The following is a 25,947-nucleotide window of genomic DNA, read 5'->3' on the forward strand; positions in this document are numbered from 1 at the left end:
TTAGGCAGTGTTTTTTTCTTACTCATCCATAGTGTGCTATTAATCCCATTGTTTCTGCTGTGTACGGACTTGAATGGATTTAAAATCAACCTGGCGCACTTGGCCTTAATATTACAATCACTGCTTTTACACTTACCAAGTACTCTCCTGCTCACCACCATTCCATCCACCAAAGGAATAACCATATTGAATTTCCCGGAAGCCCCATGTACTTTAACACGGAACAGGCCAGTGCACAAAGGGTGTATGAATATTACAGGGACCTCCTTATCAGGCATGCTGTTCCTGAAGAAACATAAAACCACACATGATTCCAGCTTAACAATAAACATGTTACAAAGCAGGAGACCAACAAGCCAGGATGCTTTAGTTACCTTATAGAAGTGCTGCTGTTTGTTGTAGTTTCTATACCAGTGCTGGTCTCTGCCACTAGGTCTGACAGTGGGAAGTTTTCTGGATGGTAGCGATAAAAATATTATCAAGTAATGTTCACAAGTCTGTAATGTCTGTCTCACAGAAAAAAGTGATGAGGAACAGAATGGTAGACTGCACATGTGAGCAAGTCTATGCAAGTGCAAAAGGATAAAAGATCAAGAGCTTAAAGGGGGGGGTGAACAAGAAAAAAAACAACAGGTAGCGAATGGATTGAAATTAAAGGAAAATGTGATTAATGGAATAACAGTGGAGTTATGAGGCAAAGGGCGGCACAGACAGTGGGGATATCCAATTAGCCCCAGTAATTTACCGGGGCTAATTGTCCTGCCGGGGGCTAGCTAGTTAGCCCCGATAAGCCGCGGCACGCGCCGGCTTATCAGCAGAATCCCCAGAAACAGCCCTGTTTTCATTATAAAACGGGGCTGTTTCACACGAAAACACACAGGTTTCACTGAACCTGTGTGTTTTCGGGAGAAGGGTTTTTTGATTTTGTTTTTATGTTTTTTAACAGTAGATCCATCTGGATAGCCTGTAAAAATAATAATAATAAATAAATAAAAAAATCGGTGAAACTTTGGGAAAAAAGTCCAAAAAACGGACCCGATGTATTACCGGGGATAATTGGATATCCCCCAAGGGACAAAGCAAAAGCATTTGTTGAAAGATACAAAGAGGAAGATACAGTATGAAGAGGAAAAAGACACTATTGCTGCAGGAATTTAGGGGGACATGTACTAAGCAGTGATAAAAGTAGAGAAGTGAGCCAGTGGAGAAGTTGTCCATGGCAACCAATCAGCATTGACGTAACATTTCTAATTTGCAGACTACACAATTGTATGGAGCAGCTGATTGGTTGCCATAGGAAATTTCTTCACTGGCTCACTTCTCCACTTTTATCACTGCTTAGTACATGTCCCCCTTAGTTTCTATAACTGTGTGCTTTCCAAGTGAAAGTGTGTATGAACTGTACCCAAGTCATCATACTGCTCCAGCCACACAACGGCCACCTTGGTCTCTGGTCCCATTGGGGGGATGGTGCGCCCATGCGGCAACTTCTTAGTACGAGATGTGGGACTGAGCTGGAAAATATGTCATAATTTTCTTTAACAACTGATGACACAAAGTAGTACATTTGCTATGTGGCGGCTCTTCAAAGCTGCTATTTGCATTTAATATTAATGCCTTTTTGACTCCTGCTGCAATAATTGCAGACAAAAAGCCACTTGGTAAATGTACCCGTTTTTTCCCCTTCTCCTCCTCTATCCTCCCCAAAGTTTAAACTGAATGAAAACCTAAAAATATTGTCACAGTATAACTTCCTAACAGCAGATGATTGCAGTTGTGAATGCCTTACTGTGGTCAGCACATAATATACTAGCTGGTAAACCCAGCGTTGCAGAGTTAAAGAATGGACCTTGAAGTACATCTGCTGCCTACAGAGTTTTACATTGTTCTCACCTATAACCCCATTCTACTGATACTGAAAAGGGCTCCATTGATTGCTATCATGGTTTTAGACATTTCTACAGAGTATTTAGACACTGTTACCTCAGCGCTGAGGTATAAACAATATATTTGTTGTTTTCAATATAATTGTTTGGTTTTCCATTATGAGCCAGAATGCAAAAGTTGTTGGAAGCCCCCACTCCTGCACATGCCATATACAACTGCCCATGAGAAAAGCAAGAAGTTTGCAGGTCAATACCTTCTACCTTCAAAGATTGACCCTGGGCCTTATTGATGGTCAGCAAAAGACTAAGATTGGAAATGGCAATCTCTTCAATTCAAATGACAGTGCAGGCAGGTATATTCTCTATCAGTAATGGGGTATACCAGGAGCAGACTGACTTACAGAATAGAAATCAGTATAGCCTCCAAAATTACTGCAGAACAGAAATCATTGCTGACCATAAATCTCTGCAGACCAACATTGGAGACCGTGGCTAGTAGCTGTTAGTTACAGGTGCAGTGTGACACTCGATCCACCGACTCACTGCTCTTCTGTTGCCTTGCCTTGCCTGCCCCCATTCTCCTCCAATGGTACATATCAGCCTGTGCCTTCACATCAGTGTCGTTTTCGGGTCTGGGAGACAACCGGAGTTAAGTTGCTTAAAAAGAGATTTATGGTAGACTTACCATAGTTAAATCTCTTTCTGTGAGGTATACTGGGTTCCACAGGGAATACATCGGGTGTAGAGATGGAACTTGATCCAGAGGCACCAACAGGCTAAAGATTTAGACTGTCCCAGATTGCATTGCGGGGCCTCCGCTATATAACCCTGCCTCCAGGCACTGCGAGCTCAGTTTTAGTTAACCAGTCCAATACAGAAGCAGGTAAAAGAGAAAGCAGATGTTAGTCACATAGAACCACGCTCTCACGACAGGAGAAGAGACTAGCGGCTAATGCCATACAAACTCCAGAAGCTAAGTGCGTCAGTGGTGGGCGCCCTGTGGAACCCAGTGTACCTCGCAGAAAGAGATTTAACTTTGGTAAGTCTACCATAAATGTCCTTTTCTGCTGCGGGGTAAACTGTGTTCCACAGGGAATACATCGAGGATGTCCTAAAGTAGTTCCTTAACGGAGGGGACGCACCTTAGCGGGTACGAGAACCCGGCGTCCAAAGGAAGCATCCTGGGAGGCGGAAGAATCAAAGGCATAGAACCTAATAAACGTGTTCACTGAGACCATGTAGCCGCCTTGCACAATTGTTCTGCAGATGCGCCACAATGGGCCACCCATGAAGGTCCAACAGACCGTTTAGAATGGGCCTTAACAGCAGCAGGAGCCGAGAGCCCAGCCTGCGCATAAGCTTGTGCAATCAGCATTCTAATCCATCTGGCCAAGGTCTACCTATTCGGAGGCCAGCCACGTTTGTGGGAACCAAAAAGTACAAAAAGAGTATCCGACCTCCTTAGAGGCAGTCCTCTCCACATAAACACGGAGAGCCCTTACCACATCCAAAGACCGCTCTTTGGAGGAAAAGTCAGAAGAGATGAAGGCCGGAACCACAATCTCTTGGTTAAGGTGAAAAGATGACACCACCTTAGGCAAATAACTGGGACGAATTCGGAGAACTGCGCGGTCACAATGAAATATCAAAAAGGGTGGACGACAGGACAAAGCGCTTAAGTCCGATACCCTTCTGGCAGAGGCAATAGCCATTAAGAAAAGGACCTTGGCTGTGAGCCATTTAAGGTCCAATGACTCAAGAGGTTCAAATGGAGACTCTTGCAGGGCATTCAGGACAACAGACAGAGCCCATGGAGCCACAGGAGGGACATAGGGAGGCTGAATACGCAGTACGCACCGAGTGATTGTATGAACGTCGGGAATAGATGCAAGTTTTCTCTGAATCCACACCGACAAGGCAGGTATGTGAACCTTGAGGGAGGTCAGACGAAGTCCTAAATCCAGGCCTTGTTGCAAAAAAGCCAGAAGTCCGGAGGTACTAAACTTTCAAGCATCATAATTCTTAGCAGCACACCAGGTGAAGTAAGAATTCCAGACCCGAATATAAATCCGTGCAGAAGCCGGTTTGCGGGTCTTCAGCATAGTTTGGATAACCGCCTCTGAGAATACTTTTGCCCTCAGGAGTGAAGCTTCAAGAGCCACGCCGTCAAAGCCAGTCTAGCTAGGTCTGGGTAGACACAAGGGCTCTGAACGAGGAGGTCTGGGCGTTGAGGAAGTAGAAGAGGATGCTCTATCGATAGACCCTGTAGGTCTGAGAACCAATGCCGCCTGGGCCACGCTTGAGCGACTAGAAGTAGTATTCCTCCTTCTTCTTGCTTGAACTTCCGTAGTACCCTGGGCAGAAGAGACACTAGAGGGAACACGTAGCGCAGCCGAAAGTTCCATGGAATTTCCAGTGCATCCACGAACGCTGCTTGAGGATCCCTTGCTCTTGATCCGAACACCGGAACTTTGCGATTGTGTCGTGACGCCATCAGGTATACATCTGGTAGACCCCACTTGTCCACTAGGAGTTGAAAGACTTCCTGATGAAGACTCCACTCTCCGGTGTGTACGTCCTGACAACTGAGGAAATCCACTTCCCAGTTGAGGACTCCTGGAATGAACACTGCCGAGATTGTTGGCAGATGGCGTTCAGCACAACGAAGGATTTTTGACACTTCCATCATTGCCATGTGGCTTCAAATGACGCCTTGATGGTTTATGTATGGCACCGCGGTGGCGTTGTCTGATTGTACTTGAACAGGCCTGTTCTGTATCAGAGACAAGGCAACAGTCAAAGCATTGAACACCGCCCGCAATTCCAGAATGTTTATCGGGAGGAGAAATTCCTCCTTGGTCCACTGACCCTGGAGAGACTGTTACTCCAGCACCGCGCCCCAACCCCTCAGACTAGCGTCCGTAGTCAGTAGAACCCATTTGGGAATCCAGAAGGACGGCCCCTGCTCAACTGTTGGTCCTGTAGCCACCAGTTCAGTGACAGGCGAACCTCCGGAGTCAAGGAGATCATTTGAGACCTGATCCGATGAGGAAGGCCATCCCAACTTGGAAAGGATTAACCTCTGCAGAGGGCGGGAATGAAATAAAGCGTACTCTACCATGTCAAAAGCAGACACCATTAGGCCTAGTACCTACATCGCCGAGTGTATCGACACTCTTGGGCGAGAGAGGAAGCATCTGATCCTGTTCTGATGTTTCAGGACTTTCTCTGGAGACAGAAACAGTCTTTGGCTGTGCGTGTCCAGCAGTGCACCCAGGTGCACCATGCTTCGAGCAGGGATCAGTGATGACTTCTTCCAGTTGATGAGCCACCCGTGGGCTTGTAGAAAGTTTACTGTCAGTTGTAGATGTAGACTGAGGAGGACATCTTGGGATTTCGTCAGGATCAGCAAGTCGTCCAGATATGGCAGGATCCTGATTCGCTGACGAGACAGATAAGCCATCATCATGGCCATAACCTTGGTGAAGATCCGAGGGGCCGTGGCCAGTCCAAATGGCAGAGCCTGGAACTGATAATGAAGGTTGCCAATAGCAAACCGCAGATATTGCTGATGCGATATGGCAATAGGTATATGCAGATAGGCATCTTGAATATCCAGGGATACCATATAATCTCCGGGTTCCTTGGCCAGTACAATAGAGCGCAGTGTGTCCATACAGAACTAGGACACTCTCACAAATGTGTTCAGTGATTTGAGGTTGAGTATAGGCCGGAAAGAACCATTGGGTTTCGGGACTAGAAACAGGGTCTAGTAGTATCCTCTGCCTCTCTGGGACAGGGGTACCGGCGCTACCACTCCTGTATCCAGGAGGGATCGCACAACCAGATGTAGCGCTTGCGCCTTCAACGGGTCGGAAGGGATAACAGTCGTTCGAAACTGGCGAGGGGGACATCTCTTGAAAGAGACTGCGTACCTGTGAGAGACGATTTCTCGCACCCATGTGTCTGAAGTGGTCTTTAACCAGACCTGGGTGAATTGCAGAAGTCGGCCTCCCACCCTGGGATCCCCCAGGGGGAGGCCAGCTCAGTCATGCAGCAGGCTTGTCTTGTTTGGAAGCAGGCTGACGGGGAGTCCAGGATTGTTTTGCTTTGGGCTTAGAGGTTTTGGGAGCACAAGCTGGTCTCGGGTATGCCTGACCTTTTGCTTTCCCTTGAGGTTGAAAGTATGAAAAGTGGTACGCTTTGCCTTCTGTGCTGAAGGATTAGTATTTGGGAGAAACGCAGTCTTAGCAGCCGCTAAGTCAGTTACGATCTTATTCAGATCCTCCCCAAATAGGATGTCTCCCTTAAAAGGGAGCACCTCCAAAGTCTTTTGGAGTCCAGGTCAACCTTCCATGATCTCAACCACAGAATTCGGTGAGCCAGAATGGACGTAGTCGACGCCTTGGCCGCCATCACACCTGCCTCAGAGGATGCCTCCTGAATGTAGTGGGAGGCGGTGGCAATATGAGACAGATATTGTCTGGCAGTGTCAGATATATCCTTAGGCAGCTCTTCCTCTATAGCCTCAACCCATGCTTCAATTCCTTTTGTGGCCCAGGAGGCAGCAATAGTACAGCACCTGTAAGGGAGTACAGCACTCTATGTACAGCACCTGTAAGGGAGTAAATAGACTTCAGGCATCCTTCAACACGTCTATCTGCCGGTTCCTTCAGTGAGGTGACAATTGTGACAGGCAGAGTAGATGACACCAAAAAACGGATGACATGGGAATCCACCGGCGGCGGATTTTCCCACTTGTTACACAACTCAGCACTCAGCGGAGAGAGGATAACGAGCTAGCATCTTTTTAGACCGGGAGAATTTCTTTCCTGGAGAAGACCAGGGTTCCTGATGTATGTCTACCAAATGGTCAGAGTATGGTAAGACTACTCTAGTTACCGTCTGACGTTTACATTTATCCGGCTTCTTAGACGCAGTAGTGGGATCTACATCATCATCGATTTGTAGAATCAGCTTAGGTCAGGGATATCAACTTGCGTTGTAGTTTCCTCGTCAGAAGCAACTGTATCTGTGTCTAACGGATCAGTATACTCTCCATCCTCAACAGAAGTATCATCTGAGATATTAGTGGATTGTGCGGATGAGGCGGCCCGCTTAGATGATCCCTTGACCGCAGAGGAACGTGGGGTAGGTTTCTGTCCAACGAAAGATTGATTCAATTGTTGTATCTGGGTAGACAGAGTATCCGCCCAGGGCGGCTTTACCATAAGGACAATATGTGGCTGCAATGGCACAGGAGGTCCCATAGGGGGCGTAGGGCGTGTCACAAGCGTATTAAGCATATTTGAGAACGCCGCCCAAGGTGGCTCCTGATTGGTTACAGGAGCAGCGGGCTGGCTGGGAGATGTATGGCACATATTACACAGACCATCCTTCAAAACTTCCCCCTCAGGCAAATCCTTGGTACATGCGTTGCATGATGCAGGAGCATCCACGGATTTCCCGCCCTTTGTGGTAGACATTATAATAAATGTAACCTTAGAGCGTAACAATACGATATAGCCAAATATAATACCTGCAAATAACTCCCCTAGTTATGTGTCAGAAAATGCAAAACACAAATAGAGAATAAATGCTGTATGAGGTGACTGAAACACACAGTAAAATACATTTAACTGTAAATACTGCGCAGCACCATAATAGACCCTGACGCACCTAGTCCCCTAGGGTACAGAATACAGTGACAGCTATAGCTTGTGATACACCGAAAGTGAAATTCACACAGCAGATACAGGCACACACAGTCACAGTGACAATGCAAATGATTACTTTAGTCAGACAATAAAACTGCACTGGACAATTAACAATGCGCGGTCTGAGACCGGATGTATATATCAGAATACTCGTACAATATATTCTGGTAGAGGTAGACTTGTTCTTCACTAAAGCTGTCTTAAAATGACATGTAGAATACTTAAGTGTCTGTAGAATCACAGCACTGATAAAAATCAGGCGGATTTACAGAGGAGACCTTGCCCTGCAGTCCCGGAGACCAGTCGCAGCTACTGTGAAAAAATGGTGCCCAAAGTCTCAGTTATGCAGAGTATGAGGCAGCTCCAGGGCGGAAACACCAGCAGGAGATGGCACCCGGAGCTGGGGGAGGGGCTTCAGGTCAAGCACCTTATCCCCTATGCTGGTCCTCACCACCACGTACTATGGAGCCTTATTAACAATGGATAATGTATTATCCGACCTGTGCTCCCTTGCCCTGGTGGATATAGTGGGGTCCCTGCATGGCCACAGTGTCCACACCAGCGTCGCAGTCTGTCTCCTTAGACCGCGACTGGAGCGCGATTTAATGGCAGGTCCCGCCTGAGGGACCCTCTTACGTTCTCCCTTAGAAGCAGCCACGCGATCCAGGAGAGCGTCTGCAGTGGTGTGCCTAGGAACTGGAGCGCTTCCGCCACAAGTACCCAGGAACAGAGCCAGCGAGAGTATGCAATGCCGCTGGGGAGGTGATGGAGCCGCAGCACAGTATGTCACACTGACATATGAAGTGCTGCAGCCCTTGAAGTCTTCTAAATAGCTTTTTCAGGGCTGCCTGGCGCAGCCTCCCCTGTAAAGTGACCTGCTTATGCAGGCACCAACTCTAAAACTGAGCTCACAGTGCCTGGAGGCGGGGTTATATAGAGGAGGCCCCGCAATGCATCCTGGGTCAGTCTAAAGCTTTAGCCTGTTGGTGCCTCTGGATCAAGATCCATCTCTACACCCCAATGTATTCCCTGTGGAACACAGTGTACCCCGCTGCAGAAACATAAATTTCAATTCAAGAAGTCCACTGCCTAATAAGTGGCCGCCATGTAGACTTCCATGGCCCTGCCAAAGTTTAAACCTAGGCAAAAACCTAACCCTGGTGAAACCACACAACCCTACTAAATTTGGTGAAGGTAGTTACAAAACTCTGGCTGTGCATAAAGGACAGACAGACAGACACAGACGTTAAATTACAGTGCTCGGAATTATAAAATGTAAAACTGCCTTGATATTCTCATAATGTCCCAGATTAAGTGGCCTATGTGTCTTTCAGAAACAAAATTTCAACAAATAAACGACACCATGGACTTCATTCAGCTTGGATCGCCATTGAGACAGAAACTGCGATTTTCTCAACTCTGCTTCTGCTAAAAACCGCATGTGAAGAGCAGCCCAGAAAGGTAAAAGCGTATGCATCTACAAAATTGCGAGGCATACGCAGAAATCAAGTATCATCGACAATTGCAGCTGACCCAGGGCTACTCAGAATAATGAGAATGCAGTTGCACATGTTTTTAGTCGCAATCCATTGCAACAGACATCAGATACGCGCCCCAAAACGGCCATGATCCGCCTGCATTTTTCTAACCACTTCCCATAAATGCCATGATAACACCCACAAACGGTCACTGCCTGTCAAATTGCAATTGCATTTCACTATATTGCAATCGTAATTTAGCCTTTGCGCATGTGCAGTGCGTTTGCAGTGCATGCCCAGTCTGACGAAAAGTTGTCTGATTTGCAATTTTGCAACTGAGGCTGTATAAGGCCCCTTACCCTCTGTGTGGAATTCAAACTTTCTGTGTGATTAGGGAACAGTTCCAATGTTAGAGGTTGCTTTAGAATTCCAGGCAGAAGATCCATGTTGGAGTCACTTTCCTGCTCTGACACATTACTGTCAGAGGATTCCACTGACAAGACAAAAAGAGAAAAGGTAGGAATTTACAGTTCATGACATCCTTCATCATGTCTAAATGAGTGTCACGTTTTACCAGATGTATATTTGCAGACATTGCTCAGATTTTATATGTTATAATAAGAATTTACTTACCGATAATTCTATTTCTCATAGTCCGTAGTGGATGCTGGGGACTCCGTAAGGACCATGGGGAATAGCGGCTCCGCAGGAGACTGGGCACATCTAAAGAAAGCTTTAGGACTAACTGGTGTGCACTGGCTCCTCCCCCTATGACCCTCCTCCAAGCCTCAGTTAGGATACTGTGCCCGGACGAGCGTACACAATAAGGAAGGATTTTGAATCCCGGGTAAGACTCATACCAGCCACACCAATCACACCGTATAACTTGTGATCTGAACCCAGTTAACAGTATGATAACAGAGGAGCCTCTGAAAAGATGGCTCCCAACAATAATAACCCGATTTTTGTAACAATAACTATGTACAAGTATTGCAGACAATCCGCACTTGGGATGGGCGCCCAGCATCCACTACGGACTATGAGAAATAGAATTATCGGTAAGTAAATTCTTATTTTCTCTAACGTCCTAAGTGGATGCTGGGGACTCCGTAAGGACCATGGGGATTATACCAAAGCTCCCAAACGGGCGGGAGAGTGCGGATGACTCTGCAGCACCGAATGAGAGAACTCCAGGTCCTCCTCAGCCAGGGTATCAAATTTGTAGAATTTAGCAAACGTGTTTGCCCCTGACCAAGTAGCTGCTCGGCAAAGTTGTAAAGCCGAGACCCCTCGGGCAGCCGCCCAAGATGAGCCCACTTTCCTTGTGGAACGGGCTTTTACAGATTTTAGCTGTGGCAGGCCTGCCACAGAATGTGCAAGCTGAATTGTACTACAAATCCAACGAGCAATAGTCTGCTTAGAAGCAGGAGCACCCAGCTTGTTGGGTGCATACAGGATAAACAGCGAGTCAGATTTCCTGACTCCAGCCGTCCTGGAAACATATTTTCAGGGCCCTGACAACATCCAGCAACTTGGATTCCTCCAAGTCCCTAGTAGCCGCAGGCACCACAATAGGTTGGTTCAGGTGAAAACGCTGGAACCACCTTAGGGAGAAACTGAGGACGAGTCCTCAATTCCGCCCTGTCCGAATGGAAAATCAGATAAGGGCTTTTACAGGATAAAGCCGCCAATTCTGACACGCGCCTGGCCCAGGCCAGGGCCAACAGCATGACCACTTTCCATGTGAGATATTTTAACTCCACAGATTTAAGTGGTTCAAACCAATGTGACTTTTGGAACCCAAACTACATTGAGATCCCAAATTGCCACTGGAGGCACAAAAGGAGGCTGTATATGCAGTACCCCTTTTACAAATGTCTAAACTTCAGGGACTGAAGCTAGTTCTTTTTTGGAAGAAAATTGACAGGGCCGAAATCTGAACCTTAATGGACCCCAATTTCAGGCCCATAGACACTCCTGTTTGCAGGAAATGTAGGAATCGACCCAGTTGAATTTCCTCCGTCGGGCCTTACTGGCCTCGCACTACGCAACATATTTTCGCCAATTGCGGTGATAATGTTTTTGCGGTTACATCCTTCCTGGCTTTAGATCAGGATATGGATGACTTCATCCGGAATGCCTTTTTTCCTTCAGGATCCGGTGTTCAACCGGCATGCCGTCAAACGCAGCCGCGGTAAGTCTTGGAACAGACAGGGTCCTTGCTGGAGCAGGTCCCTTCTTAGAGGTAGAGGCCACGGATCCTCCGTGAGCATCTCTTGAAGTTCCGGTTACCAAGTCCTTCTTGGCCAATCCGGAGCCACGAATATAGTGCTTTCTCCTCTCCATCTTATCAATCTCAGTACCTTGGGTATGAGAGGCAGAGGAGGGAACACATACACTGACTGGTACACCCACGGTGTTACCAGAGCGTCTACAACTATTGCCTGAGGGTCTCTTGACCTGGCGCAATACCTGTCGAGTTTTTTAATCATGTGGACGACTTCTGGGTGAAGTCCCCACTCTCCCGGGTGGAGGTCGTGCTGAGGAAGTCTGCTTCCCAGTTGTCCACTCCCGGAATGAATACTGTTGACAGTGCTATCACATGATTTTCCGCCCAGCGAAGAATCCCTGCAGCTTCTGCCATTGCCCTCCTGCTTCTTGTGCCACCCTGTCTGTTTACGTGGGTGACTGCCATGATGTTGTCCGACTGGATCAACACCGGCTGACCTTGAAGCAGAGGTCTTGCTAAGCTTAGAGCATTGTAAATGGCCCTTAGCTTCAGGATATTTATGTGAAGTGATGTATCCAGGCTTGACCCTAAGCCCTGGATATTCCTTCCCTGTGTGACTGCTCCCCAGCCTCGCAGGCTGGCATCCGTGGTCACCAGGACCCAGTCCTGAATGCCGAATCTGCGGCCCTCTAGAAGATGAGCACTCTGCAACCACCACAGGATGGATACCCTTGTCCTTGGTGACAGGGTTATCCGCTGATGCATCTGAAAATGCGACCCGGACCATTTGTCCAGTAGGTTCCACTGGAAAGTTCTTGCGTGGAATCTAACGAATGGGATTGCTTCGTAGGAAGCCACCATTTTTACCCAGAACCCTTGTGCATTGATGCACTGAGACTTGGTTCGGTTTTAGGAGGTTCCTGACTAGCTCGGATAACTCCCTGGCTTTCTCTTCCGGGAGAAACACCTTTTTTCTGGACTGTGTCCAGGAACATCCCTAGGAAACAGAAGACAAGTCGTCGGAACCAGCTGCGATTTTGGAATATTGAGAATCCAATCGTGTTGCCGCAACACTACCTGAGATAGTGCTACACCGACTTCCAACTGTTCCCTGGGTCTTAACCTTATCAGGGAATCGTCCAAGTAAGGGATAACTAAAATTCCCTTCCTTCGAAGGGATATCATTTCGGCCATTACCTTGGTAAAGACCCGGGGTGCCGTGGACAATCCCTACGGCAGCGTCTGAACTGATAGTGACAGTTCTGTACCATAACCTGAGGTACCCTTGGTGAGAAGGGTAAATTTTGACATGAAGGTAAGCATCCTTGATGTCCCGAGACATCATGTAGTCCCCTTCTTCCAGGTTCGCAATCACTGCTCTGAGTGACTCAATCTTGAATTTGAACCTCTGTATGTAAGTGTTCAAAGATTTTAGATTTAGAATCGGTCTCACCGAGCCGTCTGGCTTCGGTACCACAATAGTGTGGAATAATACCCCGTTCCCTGTTGCAGGAGGGGTACCTTGATTATCACCTGCTGGGAATACAGCTTGTGAATGGCTTCCAAAACTGCCTCCCTGTCAGAGGGAGACGTCGGTAAAGCCGACTTTTGGAAACGGCGAGGGGGAGACGTCTCGAATTCCAATATGTACCCTTGAGATATTACCTGAAGGATCCAGGGGTCTACTTGCGAGTGAGCCCACTGCGCACTGAAATTCATTGAGAACGGGCCCCCACCGTGCCTGAGCTTGTAAGGCCCTAGCGTCATACTGAGGGCTTGGCAGAGGCGGGAAAGGGTTTCTGTTCCTGGGAACTGGCTAATCTCTTCAGCCTTTTTCCTCTCCCTCTGTCACGAGCAGAAAAGAGGAACCTTTTGTCCGCTTGCCAACAAAGGACTGCGCCTGATAATACGGCGTCTTATTTTGAGAGGCGACCTGGGGTACAAACGTGGATTTCCCAGTTGTTGCCGTGGCCACCAGGTCTAAAAGACCGACCCCAAATGTCCCCTTTCAAAGGCAATACTTCCAAATGCCGTTTGGAATCCGCATCACCTGACCATTTTACTGGTAGAATTGGACAACGCACTTATACTTGATGCCAGCCGGCAAATATTCCGCTGTGCATCATGCATATATAGAAATGCATCTTTTAAATGCTCTATAGGCAATAATATACTATCCTTATCTAGGATATCAATATTTCCAGTCAGGGAATCCGACCATGCCAACCCAGCACTGCACCTCCAGGCTGAGGCGATTGCTGGTCGCAGTATAACACCAGTATGTGTGTGAATACATTTTTGGATACCCTCCTGCTTTCTATCAGCAGGATCCTTAAGGGCGGCCATCTCATGAGAGGGTAGAGCCCTTGTTCTTACAAGCGTGTGAGCGCCTTATCCCCCCTAGGGGGTGTTTCCCAACGCACCCTAACCTCTGGCGGGAAAGGGTATACAGCCAATACTTTTTAAGAAATTATCAATTGTTATCGGGGGGAAACCCACGCATCATCACACACCTCATTTTATTTCTCAGATTCAGGAAAACTACAGGTAGTTTTTCCCTCACCGAACATAATACCCCTTTTTGGTGGTACTCGTATTATCAGAAATGTATAAAACATTTTCCATTGTCTCAATCATGTAACGTGTGGCCCTACTGGAAATCACAGTTGTCTCTTCACCGTCGACACAGGAGTCAGTATCCGTGTCGGCGTCTGTATCTGCCATCTGAGGTAACGGGCGCTTTAGAGCCCCTGACGGCCTATGAGACGTCTGGACAGGCACAAGCTGAGTAGCCGGCTGTCTCATGTCAACCACTGTTTTTTTTTTTTTTATACAGAGCTGACACTGTCACGTAATTTTCAACAGTACATCCACTCAGGTGTCGACCCCCTAGGTGGTGACATCACTGTTACAGACACTCTGCTCCGTCTCCACATCATTTTTCTCCTCATACATGTCGACACAAACGTACCGACACACAGCACACACACAGGGAATGCTCTGATAGAGGACAGGACCCCACTAGCCCTTTGGGGAGACAGAGGGAGAGTATGCCAGCACACACCAGAGCGCTATATATATATATATATATATATATATACACAGGGATAACCTTATATAAGTGTTTTTCCCCTTATAGCTGCTGTATGTTTTAATACTGCGCCTAATTAGTGCCCCCCTCTCTTTTTTTAACCCTTTCTGTAGTGTAGTGACTGCAGGGAAGAGCCAGGGAGCTTCCCTCCAACTGAGCTGTGAGGGAAAATGGCGCCAGTGTGCTGAGGAGATCGGCTCCGCCCCCTTTTCGGCGGCCTTATCTCCCGTTTTTCTGTATATTCTGGCAGGGGTTAAATGCATCCATATAGCCCAGGAGCTATACGTGATGTATTTTTTGCCATGTAAGGTATTTTTATCATGTTTTATTGCGTCTCAGGGCGCCCCCCCCAGCGCCCTGCACCCTCAGTGACCGGAGTATGAAGTGTGCTGAGAGCAATGGCGCACAGCTGCAGTGCTGTGCGCTACCTTATTGAAGACAGGAACGTCTTCTGCCGCCGATTTTTCCGGACCTCTTCGCTCTTCTGGCTCTGTAAGGGGGCCGGCGGCGCGGCTCCGGGACCCATCCAGGCTGGGCCTGTGATCGTCCCTCTGGAGCTAATGTCCAGTAGCCAAGAAGCCCAATCCACTCTGCACGCAGGTGAGTTCGCTTCTTCTCCCCTTAGTCCCTCGATGCAGTGAGCCTGTTGCCAGCAGGTCTCACTGAAAATAACAAACCTAAACTAAAACTTTCACTAAGAAGCTCAGGAGAGCCCCTAGTGTGCACCCTTCTCGTCGGGCACAGAAATCTAACTGAGGCTTGGAGGAGGGTCATAGGGGGAGGAGCCAGTGCACACCAGTTAGTCCTAAAGCTTTCTTTAGATGTGCCCAGTCTCCTGCGGAGCCGCTATTCCCCATGGTCCTTACGGAGTCCCCAGCATCCACTTAGGACGTTAGAGAAATTACAGTTCATGACATCCTTCATCATGTCTAAATGAGTGTCACGTTTTACCAGATGTATATTTGCAGACATTGCTCAGATTTTATATGTTATATTAGGACTTACTCATAGACTCCGCTGCTGATGGCACAACGAAAGCAATCTCAGTCAGGGCATCTGCATAATACAGGACTTTCTTCTCCCCGTTAAATATACTCCCACCTGTATCCTCTGCAGTAATAGCTTCATCTATATAAGTAATTAAGCAAAACGTCAGCTGTATTACATATTGTAACACTGTAGAGGTCAGTGGTATACAACTTAGAAACATAGAAATTGACAGCAGAAAAGAACCACTTGGCCCATCTAGTCTGATGCTTTTTTAACCATATAGTTACCTCAAACCTTATTTGATCATTATTTCTTTGTAAGTATATCCTTATGTTTATACCATGCATGTTTAACTTGCTCTACTGTCTTAGCCTTTACCACCTCTAATGGAAGCCTAAGTCCACTTGTCCACTATACTTGTAGTTAAAGGGTTGACAGTTAAGTCAACATTGTTGAAATGTTGACACTCAACATGTCAACATTGTCAGAATGTCAACATAAGGCTGTGAGGGAAGGTTAGGGATAGCCGAGAAATACTACCGGAACGCCAGAGCATCTGAGGTCTGACGTCACGTGGCCACCAGGACTCGTAAGATGCTCCTGGAATAGCTGCAGCCACCAGGAGAACATAAGTCACAAGGGACAATATGTTGACATTTAATTGCTGCCTAGTTGACGAATGTAGACATGGTCAATGTCAATGTTATGACCATGGTGACAATGTCATATCTATATGAATGTCAACAAACCCAACCCTCAATGACTTCTCCACTGTACCATTACTAACATTGGGGCAGATGTATTAACCTGGATAAGGCATAAGGAAGTGATAAAGCAGTGATAAGCGCAAGGTAATCTGTAAATTGACAGTTAGGAGCTGACTGGCTGGTGCATTTATCATGTTGCGCTTATCACTGCTTTATCACTTCCTTATGCTTTCTCCAGGCTTAATACATCTGCCCCATTATTAGTATCACCTTATGCGTTACTGTCACTGGACACTTCACCAAGCAGCTGCAGGTTTGTTTTCAGCATAACTTTATTGTTCCCCAAAAAGAAAACCACAGTGTTGCTGCTATTGGTTTTGCCTTTCTTGGTTTCAAAACACTATTGGCTTTCTACTCCTGCTGTTTAGCTCATAGCTCATGTGTTCAAAGAAGCATGAGACTGATCTGGAGGAGCGCCAGGAAATAACAAATCCTACACGCCTGTACTTGCGTTAATGCGTTCACCAATATATAATTAGATATTTTCCATTTTAGCTGCCTCAGACTCAAGAGCCCTGATTTTATAAATGTCTGAGAATACCATGCCATGACAACCAGAACTCGCCAGAAGTGTGGCAGTAGGAAGGGTGAAATTGAGAAAGGAGATATACAAATTTTCTTGAAAAGGTACTCTTACTGAACTGTTGATACAGTTTATATTATCTGAAGGTTTAAAGAAAAGCAAAACCCTGAAACACCATTTCTGCTAAATCAAAGTAAATAGCATTTACCTGTAAAATCCTATAGTATGCCCAGATGAGGTTTATTCTAAGTTAGTAATTTACAGAAATTAATCCAAAAACAGATCCATACATACCCTGATCTTGCTGCTCATTCTCTCCAATGCAGTTGATTGACCAGCTTGTAGACACATGACCAGTCCAACCTGGATGCTTCCCTACATCTACAGGCCAGCCCAGGGACAGCAGGAACTCCAGAAAGTGAGGCTGAACATTACTAGTAGACTCTACATTCTTCAGGATCTAAGACGTGCCACATAGGAGTAAAGACAACCACTATATATGTCAGTACCTTCACTATGGTGAAAGTGGGCTAGTATAGTGTTCTACAATGACAAACAATGCTAGTCTCCCTCTCACCTCCTGGCTTGTTTTCTGTCCAGCTTTCATGTAGAATACGAAAACTGTATCGAAGGGACGACAGGGAAGCAAATCCAAGTATCCAATATCATCAAAGAATCCAGGTATGTGAGAGTCAAGTCCAATGAGGTGAGGAGGTAGACGGCTATTTACAGGTTCCTAAAAAGAAAACCTAATTTATAATAACGAATATAATGTTTAGTAAAAACCTTTTATTTTTATCAAAACAATATGAAGCAGTATGAAGTCATACCTTTGATTGTGAAAAAGATTAACATTTGTGTTAAGTTCTACAACCATGTCACAACTTACAAAATGACATTTATTCAGTATCCCTATACTCAGGAGAACATATAAATTAATATTTTGCGATAGCCTTCTGGTTGCACTAATGGTGTTATGTGCAAATGATTTTCTTTTCCTAATCCTGCCTCATGAATGCTTCTTAAAAGAACCAATTTAATTGACTATTTAATTAAATGCATAAAGGTGATTTGGTCACCTCACACTTAACCAGCACACATAACTGCCAGGCATTCTGGCACATAAACTATACTGCAGCATTAAATTCCAAGCTCCTCCCTCTGCCAACCCAGAATTGCAGTACTTCTTTAAACGAATCCAGAAAGGAGTAGCAGGGACAAAATTAAACCGTTATAACAATTAAACAAACCTGCTGGGAAAAGCCTGCCAAGAACCAAACCTCACACGACTGAGCATGAGGCAGGGAATGCAGTGTGCCACAGCCTGCTTCACAGAAAAGAATTCAACCGTGAGTAACCAAAAATCCTCTTTTCTCTTTCAGCAAAGCTGGGGAACACTGGACCGCAGGATTTTCAACAGCCGCCCCCAGGGGAGGGAATGCTCAGCTACCAGACCGGAGAACTGTCTGCCTAAAGTGGGTGTCACCAGAGGAATGAACCTGAAAACGCAAAAAACATGTGGATAGAGGACCAGAGTGCCGTACAACAGACTTGTTTATCAAAGCTTTGTGTCGTGCTGCCCTGGACTTCGCCACTGCCCCTACGCAGACAACCTATATGGTGTTGGTCGCCTTGCACTATGTATGTGCGTTGTAAATAACAAGCAGAGAATCTGAGCGACAGACAGAAAAAAAACTTGTTCAAGTAAAACTGCAGAAAATGTGGCCTACTCCACGAGACACATAAATGGTGGTACTCTGGAGTTGCAGGGGGGAGAAGCTTAGAATTTAAAGCTACAGTATAGTCTATGAGCCATGGTCCAGTGTTTCCCAGCTCTGCGGAAAGAGAAATATACATATCTCTCTCTCTCTCTCTATATATATATATATATATATATACACACACATATATATATATATATATATATATATACACACACACACATACCTACATATACACACATACATACATATACACACACTTTTTTTTTAATAGGTAATAGAAGTTAAGTATCCCATATCCAAATATTCAGAAATACGGAATATTACGAAATACAGAAATTTTGGAGTTTGTTTCTGATGGCTCACTGTACACAAACTTTGTTTAACGCACAAAGTAATTAAAAATATTGTATTTAATGACCTTCAGGCTGTGTGTATAAGGTGTATATGAAACATAAATGCATTCTGTGCTTAGACTTGGGTCCCATCACCATGATATCTCATTATGGTATGCAATTATTCCAAAATACGGAAAAATCCGATATCCAAAATACTTCTGGTCCCAAGCATTTTGGATATGGGATACTCAACCTATACATACATAGCTATAGGGTTAGTATAAAAAAAGATAATATGTCACTTTCTTCCAATACTAGTCACAGCACCTTACATAAAGTAGTATATAGGAGCAGTGCAGACAAAACACGAGAAAAATGCAAAGTACTTACAGTATAAAACATTGTAGAACATAAGATACAAGCTATATAACCACTGCTCGCATGCAGTCAATAATGGCAATAGGGAGGAGATGATAGTACTCGTGAGGGAAGGAAAGGCATGTGGAGAAGAGGGACCTGGACGTGACAGCTTAGAATCTAGCAAGTCCAGATCAATTCAGCTGAATAACCATTACTTACTTTTAGTGCTTCAAGAGACAGGAACCCAAAATGTGATAGGAACAAGCGTGCAGTCTGGAACTCCTGTGCGGGAGGTGGCGGTTTGCATTCCGTTACAGGGTCAGGGTAGCTTTTCTTCTTAAACTCCTCCTCTTTCACATGATCCAGCCCAGCCTCATAAGCAATCTGTTTAGCCATTCCAAGCTTCAACTTTTCATGCCTCTGCTCCAACTTTGAAAACAAACCATGCTCCAGTAATACACAAATATATTTAAAACCGCAGAGCTGGAAGCTGTAAGATTTTCATGATGTGTTTTCTATCAACCGAAGTAAAAAAAGAACCACTCTACTACCTTTCAAAAAGGCATCCAAGTTGCTTCCACTACAATTTCCCATGTGAATCAGTCAAACCCATTAATTACATTTCTATTTCCACTTCAAAATACAGTCTCACCTCTTCAGTAACAATTTCATGCAGGTCTGGAATGCTGAGATCAGCCTTAACGAAAGGGATCTTATCCACCTCCTCTGGAAACGGACGATGCTTTACACTGTATTTGATACCAACGTCATTCTTGGGCTCTGGCCTGGCTTCAGGAATAAACATCTGAAAGACAGAAGGCATAAAATAAGGCATTTACCTGGTTCCCCATATTACAGTGTCTGAGAAACATTGCAGACAGCTTATAAGATTACTTAAAAGCATACATAGTTTCAATAGTAAACAATGGATATTTGTGCTACATATAAACTTTTCAAAGACCAAACCAAGGGAACTAAAAAAATAAGAATTTACTTACCGATAATTCTATTTCTCATAGTCCGTAGTGGATGCTGGGGACTCCGAAAGGACCATGGGGAATAGCGGCTCCGCAGGAGACTGGGCACAAAAGTAAAAGCTTTAGGACTACCTGGTGTGCACTGGCCCCTCCCCCTATGACCCTCCTCCAAGCCTCAGTTAGGATACTGTGCCCGGACGAGCGTACACAATAAGGAAGGATTTTGAATCCCGGGTAAGACTCATACCAGCCACACCAATCACACCGTACAACTTGTGATTTGAACCCAGTTAACAGCATGATAACAGAGGAGCCTCTGAAAAGATGGCTCACAACAATAATAACTCGATTTTTGTAACAATAACTATGTACAAGTATTGCAGACAATCCGCACTTGGGATGGGCGCCCAGCATCCACTACGGACTATGAGAAATAGAATTATCGGTAAGTAAATTCTTATTTTCTCTGACGTCCTAGTGGATGCTGGGAACTCCATAAGGACCATGGGGATTATACCAAAGCTCCCAAACGGGCGGGAGAGTGCGGATGACTCTGCAGCACCGAATGAGAGAACTCCAGGTCCTCCTCAGCCAGGGTATCAAATTTGTAGAATTTAGCAAACGTGTTTGCCCCTGACCAAGTAGTTGCTCGGCAAAGTTGTAAAGCCGAGACCCCTCGGGCAGCCGCCCAAGATGAGCCCACTTTCCGTGTGGAATGGGCTTTTACAGATTTTGGCTGTGGCAGGCCTGCCACAGAATGTGCAAGCTGAATTGTACTACAAATCCAACGAGCAATCGTCTGCTTAGAAGCAGGAGCACCCAGCTTGTTGGGTGCATACAGAATAAACAGCGAGTCAGATTTTCTGACTCCAGCCGTCCTGGAAACATATATTTTCAGGGCCCTGACTACGTCCAGCAACTTGGAATCCTCCAAGTCCCTAGTAGCCGCAGGCACCACAATAGGCTGGTTTAAGTGAAATGCTGAAACCACCTTAGGGAGAAATTGAGGACGAGTCCTCAATTCTGCCCTATCCGTATGAAAAATTAGGTAAGGGCTTCTATAGGATAAAGCCGCCAATTCTGATACACCCCTGGCTGAAGCCAGGGCTAACAGCATTACCACTTTCCATGTGAGATATTTTAAGTCCACAGTGGTGAGTGGTTCAAACCAATGTGATTTTAGGAATCCCAAAACTACATTGAGATCCCAAGGTGCCACTGGAGGCACAAAAAGGAGGCTGTATATGCAGTACCCCCTTGACAAACGTCTGAACTTCAGGAACTGAAGCTAGTTCTTTTTGGAAGAATATTGACAGGGCCGAAATTTGAACCTTAATGGACCCTAATTTTAGGCCCATAGACAGTCCTGTTTGCAGGAAATGCAGGAAACGACCAGTTGAAATTCCTCTGTAGGGGCCTTCCTGGCCTCACACCACGCAACATATTTACGCCAAATACGGTGATAATGTTGCACAGTTACATCCTTCCTGGCTTTGATCAGGGTAGGGATGACTTCATCCGGAATGCCTTTTTCCTTCAGGATCCGGCGTTCAACCGCCATGCCGTCAAACGCAGCCGCGGTAAGTCTTGGAACAGACATGGTCCCTGCTGGAGCAGGTCCTTTCTTAGAGGTAGAGGCCACGGGTCTTCCGTGAGCATCTCTTGAAGTTCCGGGTACCAAGTCCTTCTTGGCCAATCCGGAGCCACGAGTATAGTCTTTACTCCTCTCCTTCTTATGATTCTCAGTACCTTGGGTATGAGAGGCAGAGGAGGGAACACATACACTGACTGGTACACCCACGGTGTTACCAGAGCGTCCACGGCTATTGCCTGAGGATCCCTTGACCTGGCGCAATATCTGTCCAGTTTTTTGTTGAGGCGGGACGCCATCATGTCCACCTTTGGTTTTTCCCAACGGTTCACAATCATGTGGAAGACTTCTGGGTGAAGTCCCCACTCCCCCGGGTGGAGGTCGTGTCTGCTGAGGAAGTCTGCTTCCCAGTTGTCCACTCCCGGAATGAACACTGCTGACAGTGCTATCACATGATTTTCCGCCCAGCGAAGAATCCTTGCAACTTCCGTCATTGCCCTCCTGCTTCTTGTGCCGCCCTGTCTGTTTACGTGGGCGACTGCCGTGATGTTGTCCGACTGGATCAACACCGGCTGACCCTGAAGCAGAGGCCTTGCCTGACTTAGGGCATTGTAAATGGCCCTTAGTTCCAGGATATTTATGTGAAGTGACGTTTCCATGCTTGACCACAAGCCCTGGAAATTTCTTCCCTGTGTGACTGCTCCCCAGCCTCTCAGGCTGGCATCCGTGGTCACCAGGACCCAATCCTGAATGCCGAATCTGCGGCCCTCTAGGAGATGAGCACTCTGTAACCACCACAGGAGAGACACCCTTGTCCTTGGAGACAGGGTTATCCGCTGATGCATTTGAAGATGCGATCCGGACCATTTGTCCAGCAGATCCCACTGAAAAGTTCTTGCGTGGAATCTGACGAATGGAATCGCTTCGTAAGAAGCCACCATCTTTCCCAGGACCCTTGTGCATTGATGCACTGACACTTGGCCTGGTCTTAGGAGGTTCCTGACTAGGTCGGATAACTCCCTGGCTTTCTCCTCCGGGAGAAACACCTTTTTCTGGACTGTGTCCAGAATCATCCCTAGGAACAGCAGACGTGTCGTCGGAATCAGCTGCGATTTTGGAATATTTAGAATTCATCCGTGCTGTCGTAGTACTACTTGAGATAGTGCTACTCCGACCTCTAACTGTTCTCTGGACCTTGCCCTTATCAGGAGATCGTCCAAGTAAGGGATAATTAAGACGCCTTTTCTTCGAAGAAGAATCATCATTTCGGCCATTACCTTGGTAAAGACCCGGGGTGCCGTGGACAATCCAAACGGCAGCGTCTGAAACTGATAGTGACAGTTCTGTACCACAAACCTGAGGTACCCTTGGTGAGAAGGGCAAATTGGGACATGGAGGTAAGCATCCTTGATGTCCAGAGACACCATATAGTCCCCTTCTTCCAGGTTCGCTATCACTGCTCTGAGTGACTCCATCTTGAATTTGAACCTTTGTATGTAAGTGTTCAAGGATTTCAGATTTAAAATAGGTCTCACCGAGCCGTCCGGCTTCGGTACCACAAACAGCGTGGAATAATACCCCTTTCCCTGTTGTAGGAGGGGTACCTTGATTATCACCTGCTGGGAATACAGCTTGTGAAATGGCTTCCAATACCGCCTCCCTGTCGGGGGGAGACGTTGGTAAAGCAGACTTCAGGAACCGGCGAGGGGGAGACGTCTCGAATTCCAATTTGTACCCCTGAGATACTACCTGCAGGATCCAGGGGTCCACTTGCGAGTGAGCCCACTGCGCGCTGAAATTCTTGAGACGGGCCCCCACCGTGCCTGAGTCCGCTTGTAAGGCCCCAGCGTCATGCTGAGGACTTGGCAGAAGCGGGGGAGGGCTTCTGTTCATGGGAAGAGGCTGTCTGCTGCAGTCTTTTTCCCCTTCCTCTGCCCCGGGGCAGATATGAGTGGCCTTTTGCCCGCTTGCCCTTATGGGGACGAAAGGACTGAGCCTGAAAAGACGGTATCTTTTTCTGCTGAGAGGTGACCTGGGGTAAAAAGGTGGATTTCCCAGCCGTTGCCGTGGCCACCAGGTCCGATAGACCGACCCCAAATAACTCCTCCCCTTTATACGGCAATACTTCCATATGCCGTTTGGAATCCGCATCACCTGACCACTGTCGCGTCCATAACCCTCTTCTGGCAGAAATGGACATCGCACTTACTCTTGATGCCAGAGTGCAAATATCCCTCTGTGCATCTCGCATATATAGAAATGCATCCTTTAAATGCTCTATAGTCAATAATATATTGTCCCTGTCCAGGGTATCAATATTTTCAGTCAGGGAATCCGACCAAGCCACCCCAGCACTGCACATCCAGGCTGAGGCGATTGCTGGTCGCAGTATAATACCAGTATGTGTGTATATACTTTTTAGGATATTTTCCAGCTTCCTATCAGCTGGTTCCTTGAGGGCGGCCGTATCAGGAGACGGTAACGCCACTTGTTTTGATAAGCGTGTGAGCGCCTTATCTACCCTAGGGGGTGTTTCCCAACGCGCCCTAACCTCTGGCGGGAAAGGGTATAATGCCAATAATTTTTTAGAAATTAGCAGTTTTTTATCGGGGGAAACCCACACTTCATCACACACCTCATTTAATTCATCTGATTCAGGAAAAACTACGGGTAGTTTTTTCACACCCCACATAATACCCTTTTTTGTGGTACTTGTAGTATCAGAAATGTTCAAAACCTCCTTCATTGCCGTGATCATGTAACGTGTGGCCCTACTGGAAAATACGTTTGTTTCCTCACCGTCTACACTGGAGTCAGTGTCCGTGTCTGTGTCGACCACCTGAGGTAACGGGCGCTTTAGAGCCCCCGACGGTGTCTGAGACGCCTGTACAGGTATTAACTGATTTGCCGGCTGTCTCATGTCGTCAACAGTCTTTTGTAAAGTGCTGACACTATCACGTAATTCTTTCCATAAGACCATCCAGTCAGGTGTCGATTCCCTAGGGGGTGACATCACTAACACAGGCAATTGCTCCGCCTCCACACCATTTTCCTCCTCATACATGTCGACACAACGTACCGACACACAGCACACACACAGGGAATGCTCTGATAGAGGACAGGACCCCACTAGCCCTTTGGGGAGACAGAGGGAGAGTTTGCCAGCACACACCAGAGCGCTATATATATATATAGGGATAACCTTATATAAGTGTTTTTCCCTGATATAGCTGCTGTATATATTTATCTGCCAAATTAGTGCCCCCCCCTCTCTTGTTTTACCCTGTTTCTGTAGTGCAGGACTGCAGGGGAGAGTCAGGGAGCCTTCCTCCAACGGAGCTGTGAGGAAAAAATGGCGCCAGTGTGCTGAGGAGATAGGCTCCGCCCCCTTCTCGGCAGCCTTTCTCCCGCTTTTTTAAGGAAAAATTGGCAGGGGTTAAATGCATCTATATAGCCCAGGAGCTATATGTGATGTATTTTTTGCCAAATAAGGTGTTTTTATTGCGTCTCAGGGCGCCCCCCCCCCAGCGCCCTGCACCCTCAGTGACCGGAGTGTGAAGTGTGCTGAGAGCAATGGCGCACAGCTGCGGTGCTGTGCGCTACCTTATTGAAGACAGGACGTCTTCTGCCGCCGATTTTCCGGACCTCTTCAGTCTTCTGGCTCTGTAAGGGGGCCGGCGGCGCGGCTCTGGGACCCATCCATGGCTGGGCCTGTGATCGTCCCTCTGGAGCTAATGTCCAGTAGCCTAAGAAGCCCAATCCACTCTGCACGCAGGTGAGTTCGCTTCTTCTCCCCTTAGTCCCTCGGTGCAGTGAGCCTGTTGCCAGCAGGTCTCACTGAAAATAAAAAACCTACTTTAAACTTTTACTCTAAGCAGCTCAGGAGAGCCCCTTAGTATGCACCCTTCTCGTTCGGGCACAAAAATCTAACTAACTGAGGCTTGGAGGAGGGTCATAGGGGGAGGGGCCAGTGCACACCAGGTAGTCCTAAAGCTTTTACTTTTGTGCCCAGTCTCCTGCGGAGCCGCTATTCCCCATGGTCCTTTCGGAGTCCCCAGCATCCACTAGGACGTCAGAGAAACATAATGAAGTCCCCCAATATATGGACTGTATACTTGTCATACTACTTGGAAGTAACTAGTTCTATCCACAGGAGTATGACGAACCACAGTCCAAGACATAAAAAAAAAAAAAAGTGTTTTTTTTTGTGTTCACAGTAAAATCAATTCCTCCGAGTCCATCTGGGGAACACGGACTATGGGTTTTGGGGGAGAAGTT

General features: G+C 46.7%; 1 protein-coding gene and 1 long non-coding RNA gene across 5 annotated transcripts in view; one reads left to right on the top strand and one right to left on the bottom strand.

The window, feature by feature from the left end:
- The window catches only part of LOC135055766 (uncharacterized), a 51,734-nt gene extending 32,877 nt beyond the window's left edge, over positions 1-18,857 (top strand). The window contains exons 2-6 of the long non-coding RNA XR_010243806.1: positions 8,938-9,064; positions 16,655-16,786; positions 17,009-17,183; positions 17,283-17,363; positions 18,065-18,857. This is a non-coding gene — a long non-coding RNA (uncharacterized LOC135055766). The remainder of the gene's footprint in view (positions 1-8,937; positions 9,065-16,654; positions 16,787-17,008; positions 17,184-17,282; positions 17,364-18,064) is intronic.
- The window catches only part of RALGAPB (Ral GTPase activating protein non-catalytic subunit beta), a 275,647-nt gene that overhangs the window by 2,994 nt on the left and 246,706 nt on the right, over positions 1-25,947 (bottom strand). For all 4 annotated transcript variants that reach the window (XM_063960194.1, XM_063960193.1, XM_063960196.1 and 1 more), the window contains 9 exons: positions 19,754-19,906; positions 19,321-19,530; positions 17,260-17,418; positions 16,977-17,142; positions 15,408-15,530; positions 9,441-9,574; positions 1,406-1,514; positions 375-453; positions 137-285 (listed from right to left, as the gene is read on the bottom strand). In XM_063960194.1, the coding sequence (XP_063816264.1) occupies positions 137-285; positions 375-453; positions 1,406-1,514; positions 9,441-9,574; positions 15,408-15,530; positions 16,977-17,142; positions 17,260-17,418; positions 19,321-19,530; positions 19,754-19,906 (1,282 nt within the window). The remainder of the gene's footprint in view (positions 1-136; positions 286-374; positions 454-1,405; positions 1,515-9,440; positions 9,575-15,407; positions 15,531-16,976; positions 17,143-17,259; positions 17,419-19,320; positions 19,531-19,753; positions 19,907-25,947) is intronic.

The sequence above is a fragment of the Pseudophryne corroboree genome, chromosome 3 (genome assembly GCF_028390025.1).
Source record: "Pseudophryne corroboree isolate aPseCor3 chromosome 3, aPseCor3.hap2, whole genome shotgun sequence".
In the NCBI taxonomy this organism is placed as follows: Eukaryota; Metazoa; Chordata; class Amphibia; order Anura; family Myobatrachidae; genus Pseudophryne; species Pseudophryne corroboree.